Here is a 22646-nt window from a genome sequence, read left to right on the forward strand (position 1 = left end):
GGCATTTATCTCCAAAAGATCAGAAAGTTTTCCAGTATCTATCTTCGTGACACGTAAGACCAGGAGCCCCTAAACTTTCCCTGGCACTCCCCACATCCTCTGATGCACCTCTGAACTGATACAGTGCTGCAGGGAGGGTACCAGGGCATCTCAAAACCAAACATCAACAACAAAACAGCGAACACAGTAACTGTAATTAATCAAGAAATAACCGACTCCTAAGAGGGATAACAGAGTAAACAAAGTACAATTTTAGAATAAGTTGTAATAAATATACTGAGGCAAATAAAAAGACACAAGTCCTTAGACAGAAGCAAATAACAGATGACCCAAATGCACTTTGATGAAATATATGAAGCTCCAATCTCCTAAAAGCTTCACGAAGAAAAACATTACCAGGCAGAGGAATAAGAACCAGATTTACATCCTGTTTCACTGGCAAGACTTGGATGCAAGAAGATCGTTAACTTCAAAGTTCTGAGAGAGAATCACTTTATATCCAAGAACTCCAGAGCGACTCGAGAGTGAAATTAAAGATGTTTTCATGGGGGAAGGTATAGCTCAGTGGTAGAGTGCATGACTAGCATGCATGGTCCTGGGTTCAGTCCCCAGGACCTCCATTAAAAAAAACAAAAACAAAAACAAAAAACCTAACTACCTGTCCCCTAAAACAAACGAAACAAAACCAGATACTATTAGGTATGCAGGGACTGGAAAGGGTACCTCTTTCGACCCTACTGAAAAAGAAATGATCTTTATTATGGTGTGACAAGCCAAGCCACCAATCATACGTGGTGATGTAAGACAAGGGAGGTTCTCTTATGCACGGGGACCCGCAGTAGGAAGTCAGACAGGCAGACAGAACCGACTCTCTCTGCTTCAGTGTCTGGGGCTCAGCCGGGAAGACTCAGACACTGACTTCAACAGCTGCTGGAGCTGGAGCTGGAGGATTTACCTCCGAGATGACGTCTTTCTTCCCGTATGTATCTGGCACGTGGGCTGGGCAGGCTGGAGGGTGGCTCAGTGAGGACGGCAAACCAGAGGGCTGTCCCTGGTACCGCGGTAGGTTTCATGGGAGAGGAAGCAGTCCTAGACGACCAATCGCGAGCTGACCCTGCAGGGGCGGGGGGGGGGGGGCACAGAGCATCACTGCTGTCACCCCATCCTGACTTCAAGTCACTAAGCTCAGCCTCTCCTCGGGGGACAGCCACGCCCTAGAAGAGCCTGCGAGATGGAAGGCAACGTTGGAACCTTCTGTGTAAAAAGCCTGCCACAAGAAGTAACAGGGGATACGTTGATCAAATAAAGATAAATCCCCAATATACAAGTGTGAAATATGTAAGGCATGTTAAAAAAGACATGCATTTAAATTTACATGTTAAAATTCTAAAGTACTTGAACAACATCATCAAGTGACTTGACCTAAAGACTGTTCCACTCGACAGAAGCTGATTATTTACCCAGATAAACTACAGCCAGGGCTATGAAACTAATCTTAATAAATGTAAAAGAATTCAAATCATACACAGCATGTTTCCTGACACCTTTGTAATTAAATTAGAAATCAGTAACAGAAAGATCTCTGATAATCTCCAAACATTTGGAAACTAAATAACACACTTTTAAATAACCCGTGGGTCTAAGAAGAAATGAAAAGGAAAATTGGAAAGTATTTTGAAATGAATGAAAATATAACCTATCAAAATTTGTGTGATGCAGCTAAAACAGTCCTGATAGAAAAACTGGTAGCACTAAAAGCCTACATTGGAAAAGGACAGTCTTAAATCAATGACTTAAGTTTCTGCCTTGAAAACCCAGAAAAAGTAAACACAAACAAACAAACAAAAACCAGACACACACACACAAAGCAAACAAAAGAAAAGAAATGATAAAGATCAAAGCATAAATCAATGAAATAGAAACCAAACCAAACAAACAAGCAAAATGACAGAAAAGCAATGAAACCAAAAATAGTTCTCTGAAAAGATTCCTGAGGTTGATAAACCACCAGACAGGGAAAAAAGGGTCACAAACATCAGAAATGATATACATTTTTATATAATAATAATGTATTTAATTTTTAAATGTAGGCCAGAAAATTTGAAATGGACAAATTCCTTGAAAAACAGAAATAACCAAACCCAACTCAAAAGGACATATAACCAGTATATCCTTGTATCTACTAAAGAAATTGAATCTGTACTTAAAAGCTTTCTCACAAAAAAATTCCACACCCAGACAGCTTCACTAGTGAATGTGGCCAAACATTTAACAAAGAAATAATACCAATTCCATACAAACTCTTCCAGAAAACCACTCTGAGGCCAGCAGTGCCCTGATACCAAAACCAGACAAAGACATTACAAGAAAAGAAAACCACAGTCCAATATCCCAGCACGAATAAAGATGAAAACCTTAACAAAATATTAGCAAATTGAATCCAGCAATAGAAGACGGATAATATCTCATGACCAGGTGAGGTCTATCTGAGGATTGCAAGGTTCATTTAATATTCAAAAGTCAAGAAATGCAATTCATCATTATTAAAAAACTAAAAAAGGAAAGACATATGGTTATTACAATAGACACAGAAAATACATTTGACAAAAATCCAGTATCCATTCCTAATAAAAACTCCCAGTAAAGTAGGAACAGGAGGAAACTTCCTGAACATGATAAATACCATCTACAGCTGACATCATATTTAATGATGAAACACTGAATGTTTCCCCCTAAGACAGGGAACAAGATAAAGAAGTCTGCTCTTACCACTTGCACTCAACATTTCACTGTATGTACTAGCCAGTGCAATAAGGCAAGAAAAATAAAAGGCTTCTAGGTTGAAAAGGAAGAAATAAAACCATAGCTATTCAAAGATCATATGATTGCCTCTATAGACGATCCAAAAGAATCTACAAAAAGTTACCAGAACCAGTAAGTGTTTGGCACGGATTCCATATATAAGATTAATACATAACAATCAAATGAAAATGACATAAGAAAAAAATCAGAGGACAAGAAGATTATTCAATAGTAATTTTCCAATCTGAAAAATAGCAAATGGCTTTTTTAAAAAATGGACTGAGGCTCAGGAACCTGCAGGACAAAAAGACAAGATCTAACATTGATTTTACCATACTCTCAGTAAAAGAGGAAAAAAGGATACAAGGATGAAAAAAAAAATTTGAAGAAATAATGACTGACACCTTTCCAAATTATTCAAAAGACATAAACAGAAAACAGGTAAAGGTGGGGTGGGTAGAGCTCAGTGATAGAGAGAATGCTTAGCATGGAAGAGGTCCAGGGTTCAATTCCCAGTATTTCCATTTAAAAAAAAAAAATTACAAAAAAACCTAAAACAAAAAAGTTAAAAACCCAGAGAAATATGCACCTAGACATATCATAAACAAACTTCTGAAAAATGAGCAAAGAAAAATCTTTAAGGCATCAGAGAGAAACACAGCGGAATGAGGATTCAAAGGACAAAAGATTTCTCATCAGAAACCACAAGTAGTGGCATGGTATTTCCAAGTACTGAAAGAAAAGAACTGTTCAATCAAGAATTCTATACCCAGCAAAGACATTCTTCAGGACTGAAGACAAAATAAAGATAGCTCAGATGAAGGGAAGTGAAGGTAATTTCCTGCCTGCAGACCTGTTCTAAAAGAACAGCTAGAGGAAGTTATTCAGACAGGAAGGAACTAGTCACAGAAGGAAACTCAGAACAACAGGAATGAAGAGTGAGCAGTAGGAAGGGTAAATATGATAAACTATTCTTGAGTTTTAAAAATTATTTTTGACAGAAGCAAAAATTACAGCTTTCTCAATGTGTGCAGAGGTATTATTAAAGATGCCTTCATCATAAAGGGAAGCAGGTAAAGTGGCTTTGGTGATACTAAGATATCTACACTCAATTTAAACGATAAAATATTCATGCTAGTAGACTATGATAAACAATGTATGCATAATGCAATCTTTAGGACAACCACTAGAAAAAACCTGAGAAATAAACTGAAAAACACTGCAGGTAAATCAAATGGAATATTAAAAATTGCAAGTATTTTCTCTGACCATAATGGGATCAGCTAGACAGTAGTAACAGAAAGATGGCAGGACAATCTCCTAACACCTGGAAATTAAATAGCACACTTCTAAATAACTCACAGGTCAAAGAGGAAGTTATCAAGGGAAAAAAAAGGAATACACCAACCGGAAAGAAAATGAAAATACAACAAAAATTTTAAGACAAAGCTAAAGCAGTGCTTATCGGGAAATTTATAGTAATAAATGCTCATATTTTACGAGTCTCATACCAACACAGCCATCCTCTGAATAACACAGGTTTGACCTGTGAGGGTCCACTTAAACACGGATTTTTTCAGTAAATAGGTACTACAGTATTACAAGATAGCAGCTGGTTGAATCCACCACATATTAAGAGGCCAGCATTATTCAGATACCAAAAGCAAAGGCAATATTAAAAAAACAAACAAACAAACAAACACGTTAATATTCTTCACGAACACAGATACAAAAATCCTCAAAATATTACCAAATTGAATCTCACAATATATGAAAAGAAAAATACAACACACCACGTTGGCTTTATTCCAAGGTTGGAGGGCTGGCTCACTATCTGAAAATCAATCAATGTGATCACATTAACAGATCTAAAAAAGGAAAACCGTACAATTACATCAGTTGAGTCAGAAAAAAAAAGTAACAAAATTCAATGCCATTCATTAAAAATGAACAGACAAAACTCTCAGTAAACTAGGAATGAAAAACAACTTCTTCAATCCAACAAAGAATCTGCAGAACATCGTACTTAACAGTGAAATATTGAATGCTTTTCCTGTAAGAACAGGAACACGGAATAAAACTGCAAAGAACCATACACACACACATGCATGTAATAAAAACCAGTGAAAAACTGCAAAAATCAATAATCTAGTTAACAGTATTGAACCAACTTAAGTTTCTCATTTTTGATACTGTTTTACAGTTACATAAGATGTCATGGTCAAGGACACATAAGATTCTACATATTAATATTTTTGCAACTTATGTGAGTCTGTTATTATTTCAAAATAAGAAGTTAAAGGGAAGAAACTTCTGGACGAAATCACAGGAGAAAATTCTTATGACCTAGAATTAATCAATGAATTAGTTCTTACATACGACACCAAACCCATGATCCATAAAGAAAAAAAATCTATAATTGGACTTCATTAAAATTAAAAACTTTCACTCTGCAGAAGTCCCTGTTAAGAAGACAAAAAGACAAGCCACATACTAGGAAAAAGATATTTGCAAATCTCATATGTGACCTGTATGCAGATTATACAGACTTGTTTACGTTCGACATTAAGAAAACAACAATCCAATCAGAAACGGACAAAAGTCTTGAACAGACATGATACCAAAGAAGATATACAGAGAGCAAACAGCATATGAAGAGGTACTCAATTATGCTTAGGGAAGTCCAAATCAAAGTAAATTAAAGTTACAAAAAAATACCACTACAGATCGAATAAGACAGCTAAAATAAAATAATACACTACCAAGTGCTAAGAAGAATGCAGAATAACCGGATCTCTCTTGCATGGCTGGTGGGGACATCCAGTGGTACAACCACCCTGGAAGATAACTGGGCTCTTCTTTATCAAGTCAAACATACACTTCCCATATGACCCCGCAAACACACTCCTTGGGGTTTATCCTAGAGAAACAAAAACTTAGATTCACACAAAAACCTGTACACAAATGTTCAGTGCAGCTTTCTTTGTAACAGCCAAGACATGGGAATTATCTAAAAAGTCCTTCAACGGGTGAATGGGTAAACAGCAGAATATTACTCAGTGATAAAACAGAATGAACTACTGACACCAGACAACAGCTACAACCTGGATGGGCGCCAGTCCCACACTCACTGAAGACGTGGACTATGGCTATGTAAGACTGGACCATCAGGGAAAGCTGGGAAGAAAGTACTTGGAAACTGCACCATTTTGCAGCTGGATGCATTAAACTCTTTCAAAATAAAGTCTTTAAATGTATAAGGAAGAGCAAAGGACTCAGAATAGCCAAAACAACATTAAAATACAAGCACAAACTGGGGTGACTTGCACGGCCTGATTTCAGGTCTTAGTACAAAGCTTCAGCAATCACGTGGTGTGGCACCAGCACGGTCAGGATCAATAAACAGGTTAAGGTAACAAAACAGAGTCCAGAAACACTTCTGTGTATATACAGCCAATTTGTTCTGACAAAGGCACCAAGGCTAGTCATTAAAGAAATAAAAGCATTTTCAACAAATTGTCGTAGACCCAGGTAAACACTGGGGGCCAGGGGGGGAAGGAGCTTGAACACTTTGACTCTCTACATCACAGTACTCTTAATTTGCCACAGATCATAAACCTAAATGTAAAAACTAAAACTATTAAACACACAAACACTTCAATTCCTTGGCGCAAAGATTTCTTAAAGAGAACACAAAGGCACTAAAAAAAGAAAACAATGATAAATGTGATTTCATCAAGTATAAAATCTGCTGTTCATTAAAAGACACCATGAAGAAAACTGAAAGACAACTTATAGACCAGGAGAAAGTGTTCACAGTATATGTATCTGACAAAGGACTTGAATGCAGAATATATAAAAACTCCTACATGTCCGTAACAAAAAATGCAAACAACTCAATTAAAAAAGGGCAAAAGGTTAGAATGGACACGTCAAAAATAGACACACAAATTGTAAACCTGTACACGAAAAGGCGCTCAGAATCATTAGTTATTGAGAAAATGCAAATGAAACCTATGATATCATTTCACACCCACCAGAATGACTAAAATTAAAAACACGGATGACGCCAAATGTTAGGAAGAACGTGGAGAAACTGGAACCTTCATATATGCTGGTGGAAGTGTGAAATGATAAACTTCTTCGGAAAACTGCTTGTTATGTTATAAAGTTAAATACACACCCAACTTATTTTCCACTCCTAGGTATTTATTTACCCAAGATAAATGAAACTATATGTCCAGAAAACAACTTCGTCAAGTCTCTTCACTGAACCATTATTCATAACAGCCCCAAACTGGAAACTTAAATGCTCGCTGAATACTTCTTAGTAATACAAAAGAATGAACTACTGATACTTAATTTGGATGAATCTCAACAATCTTGTTGAGAAAAAGAAGCCAGACACAAGAGTACACAAGAAAAGATGCAAAATTAATCTAGTGATAGAAATCAGAACACTAGTTACCCATGGGAGGTGACAAGGACATTCTTTAAGGGATGTCTTGATTGGGGCATGTGCATATATCAAAACTCACAACCCATAAATTTCACTGTACGTATATTTTACTTCAGTTGATAATATGTTAACTTTAAAATATGATATAATCTGGAGAAAAGTCTTAATTCGAAAAGATACGTGTACCCCAATGTTCCCAGCAGCACTATTTAGAATAGCCAAGACATGGAAGCAACCTAAATGTCCATCAACAGATGACTGGATAAAGAAGTTGTGGTATATTTATACAATGGAAATTTACTGAGCCATAAAAAAGAATGAAATAAACCCATTTGCAACAACATGGATAGACCCAGAGATTATCATACTAAGTGAAGTAAATCAGAGAAAGACAAATACCATATGATATCTCATATATGCGGAATCTAAAATATGACACAAAAGAAACTTATTTATAAAACAGAAACAGACACACAGATATAGAACACTTACGGTTACCAAAAGAGAAAGGGGGTCAGGGATAGATAACGTAGGAGTCTGGGATTAGCAGATACAGACTACTGTATATAAAACAGATAAAACAACAAGGTCTTACTGTACAGCACAGGGAACTATATTCAATATACTGTAATAAATCATAATGAAAAAGAATATATATATATATATATATATAAACTGAATCACTTTGCTGTACACCAGAAACTAACACAACATTGTAAATCAATAATACTTCAATAAAAATAAATAACTTGTGGTTGCCAGGGGAAGGGGTGGGAAGGCACAGACTGGGAGTTTGAAATGTGTAGATACTGACAGGTATATACAGAATAGCTAAACAAGATTATACTGTACAGCACAGGGAAGTGTGTGTAACATCTTGTGGTAGCTCACGGTGAAAAAGTATGCAACAATGAATATATGTATATTCATATATAACTGATAAATTGTGTTCTACACTGGAAATGGACACATTGTAAACAGACTATAACTAAATAAAATAAAATTTTTTAAAAATTAGAAAAATAAATCATGATATAAATCTGTACTCACAGCAGTTGATTCTGACACAAAACTATCTGAAATTAAGTAGACAAAAAGTTTTATAACTTTCTCCTTAAAGACACTGTTCATCTTTTGTTAGATTTTATTTCTATTGGTAAAGGTATCTTTCCATAAGTAACGTGTAATTTCTTATTGTTGGTATGTAGGTTCAACTGAATTTTTTATATCGTCCTTATAACCAGTACAACCTTACTAACTCTCATTAAATCTAATACATTGCCAATAGATTATCTTCCAGTTTCTATGTAGACAATCGGGGCGGGGGGGTAGTTAGCTCTGCATCTTTCTTTTTAAATTCTTATTATCTATGTCCTTTAGAAGAACGGTGAGTAGTAGCTAGCAGCACCTCTGCCTTGGGTGCTCACGTTTGGTTAGGACTTTCGCGGTTATCTTCAGGTGTCTGCCTGTGAGTTGACTCTCTATGTGTTGTTTTGGTATAAAAGTCATTATTTAAACAATAAATTAGGGACTTTTCTTTGTATTCTCTGAACCGCTTTGTACAAAGGAAAGATTATGACCAGTTCTTTGAAAGTCCAGTGGATACCACCTGTGATAGTTCTATGGGTCAATCTGGGAAGACTTTAGTTCACTGTTGTTCAAACACACACTAATCCAGCTGTAGGATCCAGCTGCAGGAAGGTATTCTGCAGATGTGATTAAAGTCTCTAATCAGCTGACTTTAAGGAGATTATCCTAGAAAATCTGGGTGGGCCTGATTCAATCATCTGAAAAGCCTTCAGAGCACAAAAGAGTTTCCTGAAGCTTTGGACTACAGCTTCGGCTCATGACCAAGAGATCCAAGGCTGCCCTTCCTGATACGGTGCCCTACCCATTCCAGACCTGCCCAACTAGCTCCCACAATCACTCACATAGGCCAGTATCCTGCCAGGTGTGTGTGTGTGTGTGTGTGTACACACTTGGTTTAGTCAGGGTTTGGAAGCATGTATGTGCATGAGAGATAAGACACAAAGCAAGTTTTAACTGCTGATCCAATTTTCTAATGGCTGTTTATTTATTCAAGTCAGTTATATTTCTCAAGGAAATTATCTATTTCATTAAAACTTTCAAATTGATGATATGAAGACATTCATGTGACTTTTCCCTCTTTACCACACCTATAAATGTATCCCAGTTTCTGCTGCCTATGCGAGGGGGTCAACAAACATTTTCTGTTAAGGACCAGAGTGTAAATATTTCAAGCTTTGGAGGCTATAAACCATCTGTCATATATATACTTCTGTGTATATATATATATATATATTTAGAGAGAGAGAGAGAGAGAGAGTTTTAATCTATACAACTTATTTATAATGTGTCCTGATGAATCTACTCTTTGCTGGATGAAACATACAGTGGTTTTAGATAACAAGAACACTTAATTTTTTGGATCCATTCTTTGCATACAGACATAGTTTTGTCACAGTGAACCATTTTTCCGTAAGTAAATTATAATAGAAATTAACCTGCATTATAAATTCTAGGTTATAATATTCCTCTGTAAAACATTTTTTAAACGGCTTGCGAAGAACTCCTTCTGATCATTCTTCTAAATCCTCCTGAAACAAAGAAAATTCTAGAATCATGAATATTGACTTAGGTTTTCCACACTCTTGGTGTTAAATTAGAAATAGTACACTTAAAAATATGTAAATTCTGCTACTATTTGGAAGCATACCAACCACTAAATGTCAATTTTTAATTAATTGGGATTTTGTACAAATTGCAAAGCTATCTTCAACAAATACTATAGATATGGTACTTTTTATCCACAAAACTACAGACTGATTCCCTCAGTGTCAACGTGATGCATGCATGTTATACATTTGTACAAAAGCTTGCAAAAAGTCAAATTTTTAGAATTTCCTACTACACGCTCACATGAATTTAGACGGAGATAAAGAATCAAGATAACGCCACCAGGGAAAATTTCCAAAAGCCCTGACTTTCTCAACATTTTATCATCACCTGAAAGTCAATTTTCACCTTTTTCACGGGCTGGATTTGTTAGCTCAGTCTGCTTGCGGCTCACGCGCTCTTGCAGTGTGGCAGTCCGAGATGATAAGGCCACTGACAACAGCACTGGCTAGGAATCCACAAAGATAGCGGTGAAATGAATCAGAATATCACAGAATCGCCCGTAGGAAAGAAATGACAGCTGAAGGGCGAGGTCTGCCTTTGCAAAAGTGACAGTGTTCTAATCTAACATATATGTTATTTATACACTGCCCCCCCGCCTCTTTTAGCCTCTTAGCGCATGTATTTGCTCCTGCAGACATCTGCATGCTACCGTTACTGTGAAGGAAAAAAATGAGAAAAATGCTTCTTTGTAAATGTGCATAAGTGTTCTTCGCAGCAGCGGTTTCTACTTGAGGTCCCTCTTCTTTGCTAGCTACCATGAAGCTCACATGGAAGGACCCCGGGCAAGTGGCCTCACGCACAATAGAGTCAGACCAGCGTTCTCCATCGTTACCTTCCCAGTAAGGGCTTCACACCGGGAAGCCAGGAGGACTCAGTTCTCAGCAGCACAGAAACACTGATGCCCCGACCAGGCTTTCGTGTTCTCGCCAGCTTGTTCATATCTCCTTCTACAACGATAGTGTAAAATGAGGAAGGGGTGCTGGGCAGAGGCACTGAGACTGGGAAACAAACAAAGACAGGGAAGGTCGGTGTCCCTTCCCCGCCCTCTCCTCTTCAAGCCACACCTGAACCAATAAAACAAAAACGAAAATCCAGAGTAGGAAAGATTCTCCCCAATATCCCAGCCACTTGAGATCTCAAGATGAAGGCAGGGAAAGAAGCCCTTTAGTCCTCTAAAAACCTCTCAGGTCAAGTATTCTCATTCCACGTTGCACATAAACACGTGGAGACGCACAGAGGGGAAAGAACCCCAGCCTCTGATAAAGGGGCAGGTCCTGAACCCTCATCCACAACCCGAACACTCACACGGGGCGGTGGCCTACAGAAGGGGACCTCAGCCAGCCAGGTCCCGTGTGCCTCCAACATCACGGTGCAACCTGAAGAAAAAAACCCTTAGACAATAGACTGTTTCAGAGGCATCATTCCAAATAGGTACATTCAAAACTTCCCAGTTCACATTTTCTGACCAGACTGTAAAGTCAAATGATGAAGAAATGGAAAAAAAAAAAAAAAAAAAAAAAAAAGCAAGAGGACCGATTTGTCAGTTGGCTGAAAAATACCTTCACCGAGGGTCAATGTGAAATAGTAGGTCAGTCAGTAACAAGCTGATCTTTTTTATGAGCTCAAACTTACAAAACACAGAAAGCGCTTCAGGCAGGTGGACGTGGCTTTTTCTGCCTAGCTTCTGGGTCAGATACCGCCCCCCTCCCCCAACAGCCTGCTTCACTTGAACTTCGGTATGCTACTAGCATCCACCGTTAATAACCACCTCGTTCACACTAGGTGTGCCCAATCTCCCAAAAGCACCTATTTCCTGGACCTCAGATTCTGCAGATTGCTAGGTGTGAAGGCTTCCTTTTCCACCCACATTACTTTAGCCGAGACGAGGCCAGAAGGGGACAGCAAACCTAAAAGCAGGAAACCAGCTTATGCAATAAGACGTGCCAGTTCTAGGCAGGCGTGGAACCTCCCTTGTGGCCATACTTTCTTGTAAGAAAATGTGCACACTGACTTTATTTGGTAAAACTTCAAGGCTATCTTTTCCTAGAAGCACAATTTTCCGTTGATACCTAGTAGAAAACCCGCCGCGTCATGGGAGACGAAGCAGACGCTGGAGAAAGGAATGGACGGCAGCCTGCCTGTGGCTTCGCAGCAATGTACCCCCGGCTGATTTATTTTCTCCCTGATGCACATCTGGAACATGGTGGGTCACTCCCAAGTCTACCAGTGCTGATCAATGCCTTTGCCACCCTATCTCTACCATTCTCTCCCATCTTACAAAAAACATGGACTGCTTTGATAATAGAGTCAAGGACTTAATTTTAAATTCTTTTGTCCAACTATTTTATTTTTTTGGGGGGGGGGATAATTAGGTTTATTTACTTATTTTAATGGAGGTACTGGGGATTGAACCCAGGATCTCGTGCGTGAGCACCTGCTCTACCACTGAGCTGTACTCTCCTCCAAGGGAGTATTTTCATATTGAGAGTTTATTCACTTATTTCAAAGACTCAGTCCTTGCTCAGATCACTCACAACGTCTTTCTCCGTATGGCTCTCAGAGGCAGTCTGAGTTAAAGCCGCTTCCACAATACCACTTTTTAGGGGGTAGCATTTCCGAGGATGACCACCTACCTACCACCTTCACCAGACTGCCTCTGCCTAACCTTGGCTGAAGGCAAGTTCACCTTCTGAACAGAAATTTGCCAAAATGAGCATATTAAGATGCATGAATGAGAGAGGCTGAAGGCAAATTTTAAAGGAGTCTAAAAAATGTCAACAACAGTAACAATACTAGAAAAAGTGTAAAACGCTTCCAAAGTAAAACCTGCTCCTGCTCCTCCTGCGGTAACCCCACAAGTTTCTGTCTTTAAAAATGGCATTTATTATGCTGAGTTCCTGGTGCTTGTCTCCAAATTTACTCTGCCTGCAATTTCAAGTCTCTGTTAGTAATTTCCAAATCCCAGCAGTATCAGAACTTCAACTTAAGACTCCTAAAATTTAAATCCTCATTTTGCCATCCCAGTGGTTATACTACACTCCTTAGCTTAAAAAAAAAAAAAATCAGCTTAGTAGGGGGGAGGGTATAGTTCAAATGGTAGAGCACATGCTTAGTATGCACAAGGTCCTGGGTTCAATCTCCAGTACCTCCATTAAAAATAATAATGATAAAAAATAAACAGACCTAATGATCTCTCCCCCACCAAATTTTTTTTTTAATCAGCTTACTTTTATGTAGCTCACAGAAAAAGCACAGCAAGTAGTTTCAGAAGGAAGGAAGGAGCGGCAGAAGGGAACATTTTACAAATATCACCCCATGTAGGAGCAGGTGTTTTCAAGAAGCAGAGGCTCAGAAAGCACAACGCAATCTTGCAAGGCTCCCCAGCGAGTAACTGCTCGAATCGCACTCCAGCGCATTCTGCCTTTATCTTCCAGCTTTTACCTCTTTTTTTCTTACCAGAGTTTACTTATTTAAAATCAAACTCAACTCTCGTTCCGTTCCAAAGTTCTCCCTGAGCCAGCACCGGAAAGGGGTTTCTCCTTCCTCTAACGCCAACGTTTCTCGTGCACAAATGCGAAGGCTCTAGTCACGTGCGGGCTTAGAACGCATCGCAGCAAAAACCGTCTACAAACTCTCGCGATAGTTCAGCGGTGGCTTCGGCCTGAGCTGCGTTCCGGAGCACCAAATTCACGTTGAAGCCCTAAGCTCCGAAATGACTGTGTCTGCAGAGGTAATTAAGGTTTACAGGAGGTCATACCGGGAGGCCCTCATCCGATGGGTGGCCTTATAATGAACCAGACACCGAAAGGGCCAGCACCTTGTTCTTGGACTTCCCAGCCTCCCAAACTGTGAGCAAATAAATGTCTATTGTTTCAGCGCCCCGCCCTCATAGTATTTCAATACGGCAGCCCAAGAGGACCAAGATAGGCTTTGGTACCAGACGTTTTCAATTCTGGCTACATTTAACAATCACCTAAGAGGGCTTTGTAAATTCTGACATCTGGGCCCTACCCCAACCCAGTTAAATCAGAGGTGCTGGGGTAACACCCAGGCGTTGGTATTTTTTAAAAGTTCCCTAAATAATTCTAATATTAGACTTTAGATTAAGAACCACTAGAGGAAACTTAAGTGTAATGAGGTCACAGACCATGTCTCAGTGACTTCTATAGCTCCAAGTCCTAGCATGTGGTATTCAAGGAAACTCTTTAATAAATGACACATATATTTCAAAGTTTTGATATTTGATAATCATTATATTAACAAGTATTTGAACAAATATATTGGTTCATTTGGTATTTGTTCTGTTAACCAGTATTAGGCACCTGCCACGTACCATTCCCCATACTAGGGGTTGTAAATACAGTGATGTTCCTTATTCTGTAGCACAAACATTTAAAACTCTGTATTTCAATTAACCATGCTTAGTTAACGAACAAATCCTTTAATCTCTGAAACCTCCCAGTAACAAACAGTTCTTCAGCAAAAACACAATGCAGGATGGTAAACACCCCATTCTTAAAATTTTTTTCCCCCTCAATCTCCCTACTTAAAAATGTAAAAGTATATAATGGGATATGGTGTGAGAAAAAGTCAATCTGGGAACCAACATTCTTACTTGGGCCCATTCTGTGTGACCCATTTATATAAAGTATAAGGTAATTGTTCTTGCTAGAGATTTCTACAAATATGATGTTAACCCCCTCTATGGATAAATAACCATACTAATTCAGTCCACGAAACAGCAACTTTCTGTGCTTAGTCAAGGACCCCTTGAGACCAATTGCAAGTACTTAAAAACATAGAAGTTTAAGACTTGAAGCAGCCTCAGCTTCTGATATATCTTAATCTCCCAACCCCTTGTCCTCAAATCCCAGATTATGCCGTTTAGAATACTTTAAGGGCCAGAGGTTAATGGCAAAGTCTGAAACAAGTCAGTCCTCACTCCCAAATTCAATGCGGTGCTGTTTCCATAACAACGGAGTGCACCCCTGGGGTTGGGGGGGCCACCTCTTACTGTCTAGGTGTAATTAACTGGGCTGTCCTTCCTAACCATTCAGTCTGAAAAAGTTAGAGATGGAATCATACGAAAAACATTTACTGCTTACTACACAAGTAAATAATCCCACTTTCACATGGGTTTTTCTTCATCTTTCAAATTATTTGATACATACAACAGGTCACATCTGTAAGTTTCATTCTATTTCTCAAGGAAACAACTCTGGAGCTAGAGTGAAAAAAAAAACTCTATACCCAGGTTATTTGATATTTTAGTGTTTTTTTTTTTAATTCCAAATATTTAAAAAAAATCGTGAAACATTGTAAAGTGGTGACCGTCATGGAAAGCCTCTTCTGAAACTGATTTCACAATTTCACAAATCAAAAAGTGAGGTGTCAAAAATGAACAAGAATGAGACAGATTTGGGTATGGGGCAGAAAGGGAAAATTCCAAAAAGAAGGAACAGCAATGTCAAATGGCCTAGAGGCAAAAAACCAAAGCCCCAGTTTGGTATGTGTGAGGTATATCTTAGGCCAATGCTATTTAAACCATTGACCACAACCCCGAGACACTTTCCATCTGTGTGTATTTACGTACTTGAGCAAGGGAAAACCCCCTTCCTACCGGACCCCCTCTACCTGATCCAGACCCTCACTACCCAAACTAAGGTTCCTAAGAGATTCAGACAAGGTATTCTCAAGATGGAGCTGGTGCCACCCAGAGGAGGCAACGCGGAAGCATCCACACCTGCAGCCTCCCCTCCCCAGGACCATCCTGTAGTTTCCTTTCCCTGGCCCCTCTCCTTACTCCTGCCAAGGGTGAGGGCAGATGGGCATCACAAAGCCCAGCTCCCCGTCTCCAAAGCAGGACCAACCGTGCACTTTGCGATGAGCGGAGCTGAGGGTGAGACAGGCTTCCCTGGACCCACATCCTGGCCCAGCTTCCTCTCCTCCCTCCGAGACGGGCTCTTCCTAAGGGCGCTCCATTAATCCATCTATTGCCCAGTGGTACCCAGGAGCCCGTATCTTGTTCTCACATGAAGGAACCAGGGTTTGTCAGAGAAGACAGTAAATTCTATGGATGTGCCAGGCGAGGTAGGAGATAAGCCAGGGACACCTTGTGTGAGAAAAAGAGGAAAAGCTCAAACTATGATGGGCGCTCATCACAAGGACCCAGAAGCTACTTTGAAGGAACTCTCACTGGCCATGTCTGATCTGGAAAAGCATGGGCACCAAAACAATTACATACAGTAGCAAATTACAAACCACTGAAAAAAACAGAATCTCCTGAGTCCAGGCCAGTAACAAATCTATAAAGAAAAGAAGAAACAAAGTGGTTTCTTGTTTACAGCAAAATGTCAACGACCATCTCATAAATGGGGAGAGAATGCTGGACACAGAAAACCATTTTGCAACCAGCATAGGAAAGAATGAATCCAGCAAAAATCATCAATGGATGCTAAATCAAGGGGGAATTTTTGACGAGGAATGAACATTCGCCCAGTCTTCAATGGTCTCCCAAAAGATCAGCTACTGATTACAAGGGAGGAAAAACATAGCAAAGAAATGAGACAAGAGCTTGGCCACATGGTCAAAATTAAAACTACCCAGGAGAGAAAGATGGACCTCCCATGCTGTCAGGTGTGATTCCCTGATGCAGACACTTCAGCGGAGACCACATTCCCCGATCTGAACAGAGGTCAGATAAACACAAAAGGAAGGAAGGCTGTCCCTGTCACTCCCTTGCCTAGACACTTGCAGTGTCTTTTCTGTTGTTTCTGGATAAAACTCAAACTCCAGGAACAGGGTCATGAGACATTTCGCAATGCACAGCACAAACCCCGCCCTGCCCTGCACGCACTCCTCTGATCTCAACTCTGATCTCCCTCATGCTCAGGCCAGTGGTTTTCAAATTTCAGGGAACAACCCATTAGAGGGCTGTCAAATTAATCTAGCGAGACAGAAATACATTTTCTAGAGTAAAGATGCTTTGAGCTTCAAAATACACAAAACTTGGAAGTCAAACAGATTTTTAGCTCTGAACTAAAATATTTAATAATATAATTTATGGCTGATGGGATACTGTAGGAATGTAGAAGCAATAATAAAACAAAGAAGTGTCTCACCAACTACATAGCAGTATTTTTTTTTACATATTAATCACACAATGCTCAGAAAAAAAAAAGATTCTTCGTATCTGTTTAAAAGAATTTTCTTTCCTTTTTTTTTGTGGGGGGAGGTAATTAAGTTTATTAATTTAAAGTGGCAGTACTGGGGATTGAACCCAGGACCTTGCCCATGCTAAGTGCTAGTATACCCACAGCTAACCTACCCATATCCCCACAGGAACCACTAACAGAACCCTTGCAACCTAAGTATTCCAAGAGCTACCGTAACTCACACTCCTTAAACATCTACACAGGGACCGTCATGAAATTTCTGACCCCATTCTCCACCCCCTGAGCCCCGACACTATCCCATGTTCCTCCGCTTATTAGATTTCTGAGGAAAAAAACACCCATGGAGGGAAACACTTGGCGTTTAAAGTAACCTCTCTCACGCTGCCCGCACTGTGACTCCACACTGATAGACCAGGAACGGATACCACCCATCCTGCTCAAAGAGGAGAAGGCAGAATAAAAACAAGGGAGAAAGGAATCTCTTCTCGTTATTAGAGAAAGTGAGGAATGAAAATGATCAGGCCCAGGTTCCTGGGAGTTGTCATATGGGGGTATGACAGTGTCAGACCATTAATCTAAAATCTGTACCGCATGGGCTTGGCTTCCCATTCCTGGGCTATTTCACAACTTGTTAGGGGCAGAGGTTATATTCTAGAATTTGTCGAATCGAGATAAAAATCATTTCCGGCCAGTGGAAAAGATAAGCCCCCAAATCACAGTTTTGGGCCCTATTTAAATTTTTATCGAAGCCAGCAATCTATGAAATGTTCCATGTTATCTACCTTCTCAAATGCTTTTTTGGAGTGTTTTTTACATTTTACCCATTCCCTCACTGATTAATGAGTTGAAGAAAATCTTCAACACAAATTCACTGTAGATTAGCATAAGCAATAACTTTACCTTTTTGCAAATTCCACTTTCATAAGCACCACTTTTAACACTGTTTCTATAGGTGATCATGGGTTGTACCTTCAAAATAAACAGCCTTTAAAATTTCACTCACCTAAGTTTGACCCGATTTTTAAAATAAATACAATACTTCTAGAAAGGGTTATAAACTGGGAAAGTTGTAACTTGGAATAAGACTAACTGCTTAAGTCCTATTATAGGAGAGTGAACTATACTGTATATTTCTGAGTCATTACTATGTGACCAAAAGTCCCAGTTATGGCTTAAGATGTAGGGAGAACTCCCGGGGAACAGGAAGCTTGGGCTGATAAGAAAACAAAGCCAAAGTCAATAAAACAGGGAGCGGTGGGAGAGGTGGTTCTCCTCTGCAGATTACAACTGCCCATGGACTATTTAAAAACGTCAGAGGCTTTGGGCAAATTAAGTCTGAATTATCTACAAGTGCAAACAGCTGCTAGGATTTTTGTTTTTTTAAGTTCTCTCCTCAGCCACTCTTCCTGGGTGTTTTGGACTCTCCAGTTTTGTCCCTCTGCATTCAAAGAGCAAGAGAAACTGATGAGCGTGATCACGGCTGATAAGCTTGCAGACAGTGCTGCTATTACCGCTAACGTAACAAAAAGGGAAAACGGTTTGCAGCAACATGGACGGACGTGGGGATTGTCATTCTAAGTGAAGCAAGCCAGAAAGAGAAAAAAAAATGCCACATATCACTTATATGTGAAATCTGAAAAAAACAAAAAGAAGACAAACGAACTTATTTACAAAACTGAAACAGACTCATAGAAAACAAACTTATGGTTACAGGGGGTGAAGGGGATGGGAAGGGATAAATTGGGAGTTTGAGATTTGCAGATAGTAACTACTAGATATAAAACAGATAAACAGCAGGCTTATAGTGTATAGCACAGGGAACTACTGTATTCAGTATCTTCTAGTAATTAACGGTGAAAAAGAGTATGAAAACGAATATATGTACGTGTATGACTGAGGCATTGTGCTGTACACCAAATTGACACAACACTGTAATCCGACTATACTTCAATAAATATATACATATATAAGGAACAACTGTTTAAATAAAACTACGTATAAAAGTATGCAACCTGCATTTCACTGTTGGGTTTACAATTTCTTCCGAAAAAAAAATGGATCCTACGAAGTTAGTTAAAAACTGCTCTCAAATGAAGATTAAAAATTTAACATAAACCAACGAGAAAACAAATTTTACCACATAAACTTCATTTGGCCTAACTATTCATTCATCTACTCAGAAACACATCAACTCAGCGCGGGCATAGACCAATGTGGACTGTGAAAAGCAAGAGAAACATCAAAATAGGAACCTATGCTTCACCCTATGAACCAAACAAAAATGAAGTGGGGAAAAAAAGCTGACTTCAGTACATTTGTATTCTGGTATTTAAACAAAGAAATTTTTTAAAACTCTTCCTGCTTTCTGACTCCACTTTCTTACTTTCCATTCCAATCTTGTTTCCATCCCTCCTTTTATCGGAGTTTCCCATGGTCATCGTGTTAGATCTGACCATCACCAGCCATCCAGTCGTTGACGTAAAAAGCCTTAAAGCCTCCGCTTTGCTCACCGCTAATGCAATAGCAAGTCCTGTCAATTTCTCCTCCCAATCATCTACGGAAGTTTTGTATTTCTTTTCATTTTTCCCTAAGACCATCGCAGGCCAATACATACAACATGTTTGGCCGGGACTGCTGCTACCATCTCAGGATCCCTCTACAACACTACCACTGCTGCCAGGGGAGTAAAGGAGTAAGTCACATCATATTACGTCACTGTCCTCTCAGAAAGCCTCCAAAGGTTTAAGTCCAGATGCTTTCTTATCACAGCCTTCAAGGCCCTGCAGCATTGAGGTTCTGCCTCCTCTCCTTACATCCTTCCTTAAGGATCTCCTCCGCTCTCTGGCCCTCAGTCCAACCAAGCAGCCCAAGCACCTACCGCTTGGACAGCCTAGCGGACTTTCCTTACCTCCTTACAGGCCTGTTTCCTCTGGTCCTCAGAGGACACTTCCCCCAGAGCTCCTCCCTGACCACTCCATCTAAATGGTCCTATTTACCATCTACCTACGACTCTGCTTATTTTCTTCTTAATGTGTATCACGGTCTGTAAAAGTGTGTGTTTGGGGGAGGGCTGTCTTCTTCCTTCCACCACTGGGACACAAGCTGTCTTGTTGGTCCTGAACACCGGATTCCCAGGGCCTAGACCAAGACTCGACGTACAGAGAGCGCGCAGCAACCGTCTGTTTCCTCCTGAAGCCTCCAACGGCGGCACGTCTACGCCTGGACTGCGGAAGGAATTGTCTGGGTTCGACCAGAACTCGGTCCCCACCACCAGCCGAGGGGCCGTCTGCTCCCCTCTCCTGAGGCCCGCCTAAGTGTCTTCTCCATTTCTGACTCTCCAAAGCTTGGAAGCCACTTCTCCTGACGCCTGGAATTTTCACCTCCATAAACGGAGGGGACGGGCTAAAACCAACGACCGTTCCCTCCAGAACGGCAGCTGAGTGAGAGCCCCGAAGCCAGGGCCGCACGGGCGTCCCGCGGCCGGGGTGCGAGGGGGAGAGGGCGTGGGAGTCACAGGCACGGGGACCCCGCGGGCGTCTGGGGCCTCTCCAGGCTGCGCTACAGACATTTCAGGGGCCCCGCCCAGAGGGACGGGGGAGGGCGGCGGCAAAGAGGCCACGCGTCAGGAGGACAGCGCGCGGCAGCCACCGTCGGACCCGAGCTCGAACCCTCGCCCAGGGGGCGGCTCGGCGCCGGCATTCCCGGCTCGTTCCCGGCTCGCTCCCGCCCCGCCGCCGCGCCGCAACCCCCACTCCCGCGCGTACCTGCGGGGTCGAGCGCCATCTCCGCGGCGGGGAGGAGCAGCCGGGCGCCCTCCCGCACAGGGGGCGGAGCGGGGCGGGGCGGGGCGGAGCCGCACGTGCGGCGGGGCGGCCCGCGGGAGGAGGAGGAGCTCGGCGCCCTTCGCAAGCCGGGCGGCCTGGGCCCCGTTCAGTTTCCGGTCGCTACTTCCGCCGCGCACTGCGCCTGCGCCCCTGGCCCCGCCCCCGAGACCAGAGCGGGAGCGCTTGAACGCGGGAAGGATGGGAAGGGGGCGTGCCTGCGCGCCCTGGGCGGGGCTGTCTCGGGCTGCGCAGGCGCGTTGGGGCCGGGTGAGTGCCCGCAGGCCGACCCTGCGGGAATGCGCGCCCCGCGGCGACTCGGTGTAAGTCCAAGCCTCTCCCTCCACCCCCGCCTTGGAACCTAATGAACCAGCCTGCTCCTTTACCTTTTTCTTCCTTAACGTTCATTCATTCAGAAGTGTCTATTTCATGGCCACCGGTTCCAGGCACGGTCCTGAATGCCGGGGGAAATAACTCGGTGAAATTGAGGTCCCGAGGGCTGGAGAAGCGCGGTACCGGCGAGGGAGCCCGATGCGAGCAGCACGCTGCCAGGTGTGCTGAGGGGTCCTACCTAGAGCAGGTAGCCTGCGTGCTGGGTCTTATTCCTCCCCCGAGGTTACAGCTAGGAAGTGGCGCTGGGGGCACCTGCCTTGTGAACTAACACCCTCAGGGCGCACGTCCGACCAGGGTGATGCTGCAAATGCCCATCTGTCCACTATAGCCGTGTGTCTGTGAGGAAAATGAAGGGAGGGGGCAGGACCCCTCAAGAACCCCAGCTGCCCTCTTCTCAGCGGAAGAAACTTTTCGGGTAGCAGTTATGCCCACAACCAGCTTTCAGAAATGCCCCCTCCCCAACCCGTCCTATCCGCCTTTAGCTGGCTGGAGCCTCCAAAGGGTGAGGCGCCGATGGGGACAGGTGGGACAGATGTTAGAAAAACAAGGAGCAGCTGCTTCTTCCCTGCGAGGGATTTAAGGCTTTCAGAATGATCCCCTCCCCACCGACTTGCGGGCCCTCCTCCCCTGCTGCCGCTTCCGCCTGGTCAGTTGGCAGGGAAGCTGACGAGGTTGAGCAGGGCTGGGAAAGTGGGTCTCCGCTCAGCAGGTCTTCCGTTTAAGGGCCTATCTGGGCATAACGGCCCTTATTACAGCTGTAGTTTGAGATGCCAAGGTGGAGAATTAATGTTTCACTCAGCCAGGCAGGAAATCAGGTCCTTCTCTTTGTATGGTTTATAAATGTGTTTAGAAACACACCAAATTCATTCTGGAGGTGAAGGATTTAATTTAGAAAGTTAAGTCTTTTTGAAGAGTGGGGCATAAAAACACAAGTCAGACACACACAAGTAATTAAATCTTCCTGTATACAAAAGGGCGTCATGGTAAAAGGGGAAACTTGGAGAGCTTTAGCCAGACACCTAGGTTACTCCACCTGAATGCTGCTTCGCGACCTATTAGCTTTCTAACTTGGGTAAGTTTCAACGTTTTTCTGGACTTCAGTTTCTAATTTGCAAAGCTGTGGAGAGAAATAAATGTGGTATCATCTAATACTGTTTCAGTCATTGAAGGACCACTTCTACAGTTTCTGCCATAACTGAGTATCACTTGAACTATTATTATTTAATGTTTTTTTTTATTTAAAGCAACTCACTTAAAAAAGGCGGGTGGTGTGGAGAAAAGGGAACCCTCCCACAC

At 41.6% G+C, this 22646-nt stretch overlaps 1 protein-coding gene across 3 annotated transcripts in view; it reads right to left on the bottom strand.

Moving 5' to 3' along the window:
- Positions 1 to 21012, bottom strand: part of CMC1 (C-X9-C motif containing 1) — a 70525-nt gene extending 49513 nt beyond the window's left edge. Inside the window, exon 1 of one of the 3 annotated variants that reach the window (XM_064496817.1) lies at positions 20901 to 21012. In XM_064496817.1, coding sequence (XP_064352887.1) covers positions 20901 to 20919 — 19 coding nt within the window. In that variant the 5' untranslated portion in view covers positions 20920 to 21012. Of the gene's footprint in view, positions 1 to 5564; positions 5712 to 20900 lie in introns of those variants that run through there. The other 2 variants (XM_031469803.2, XM_064496816.1) reach the window with 2 other exon arrangements.
- Positions 21013 to 22646: the final 1634 nt, after the last annotated feature.

This window comes from Camelus dromedarius, chromosome 17 (assembly GCF_036321535.1).
Source record: "Camelus dromedarius isolate mCamDro1 chromosome 17, mCamDro1.pat, whole genome shotgun sequence".
Classification (NCBI taxonomy): Eukaryota; Metazoa; Chordata; class Mammalia; order Artiodactyla; family Camelidae; genus Camelus; species Camelus dromedarius.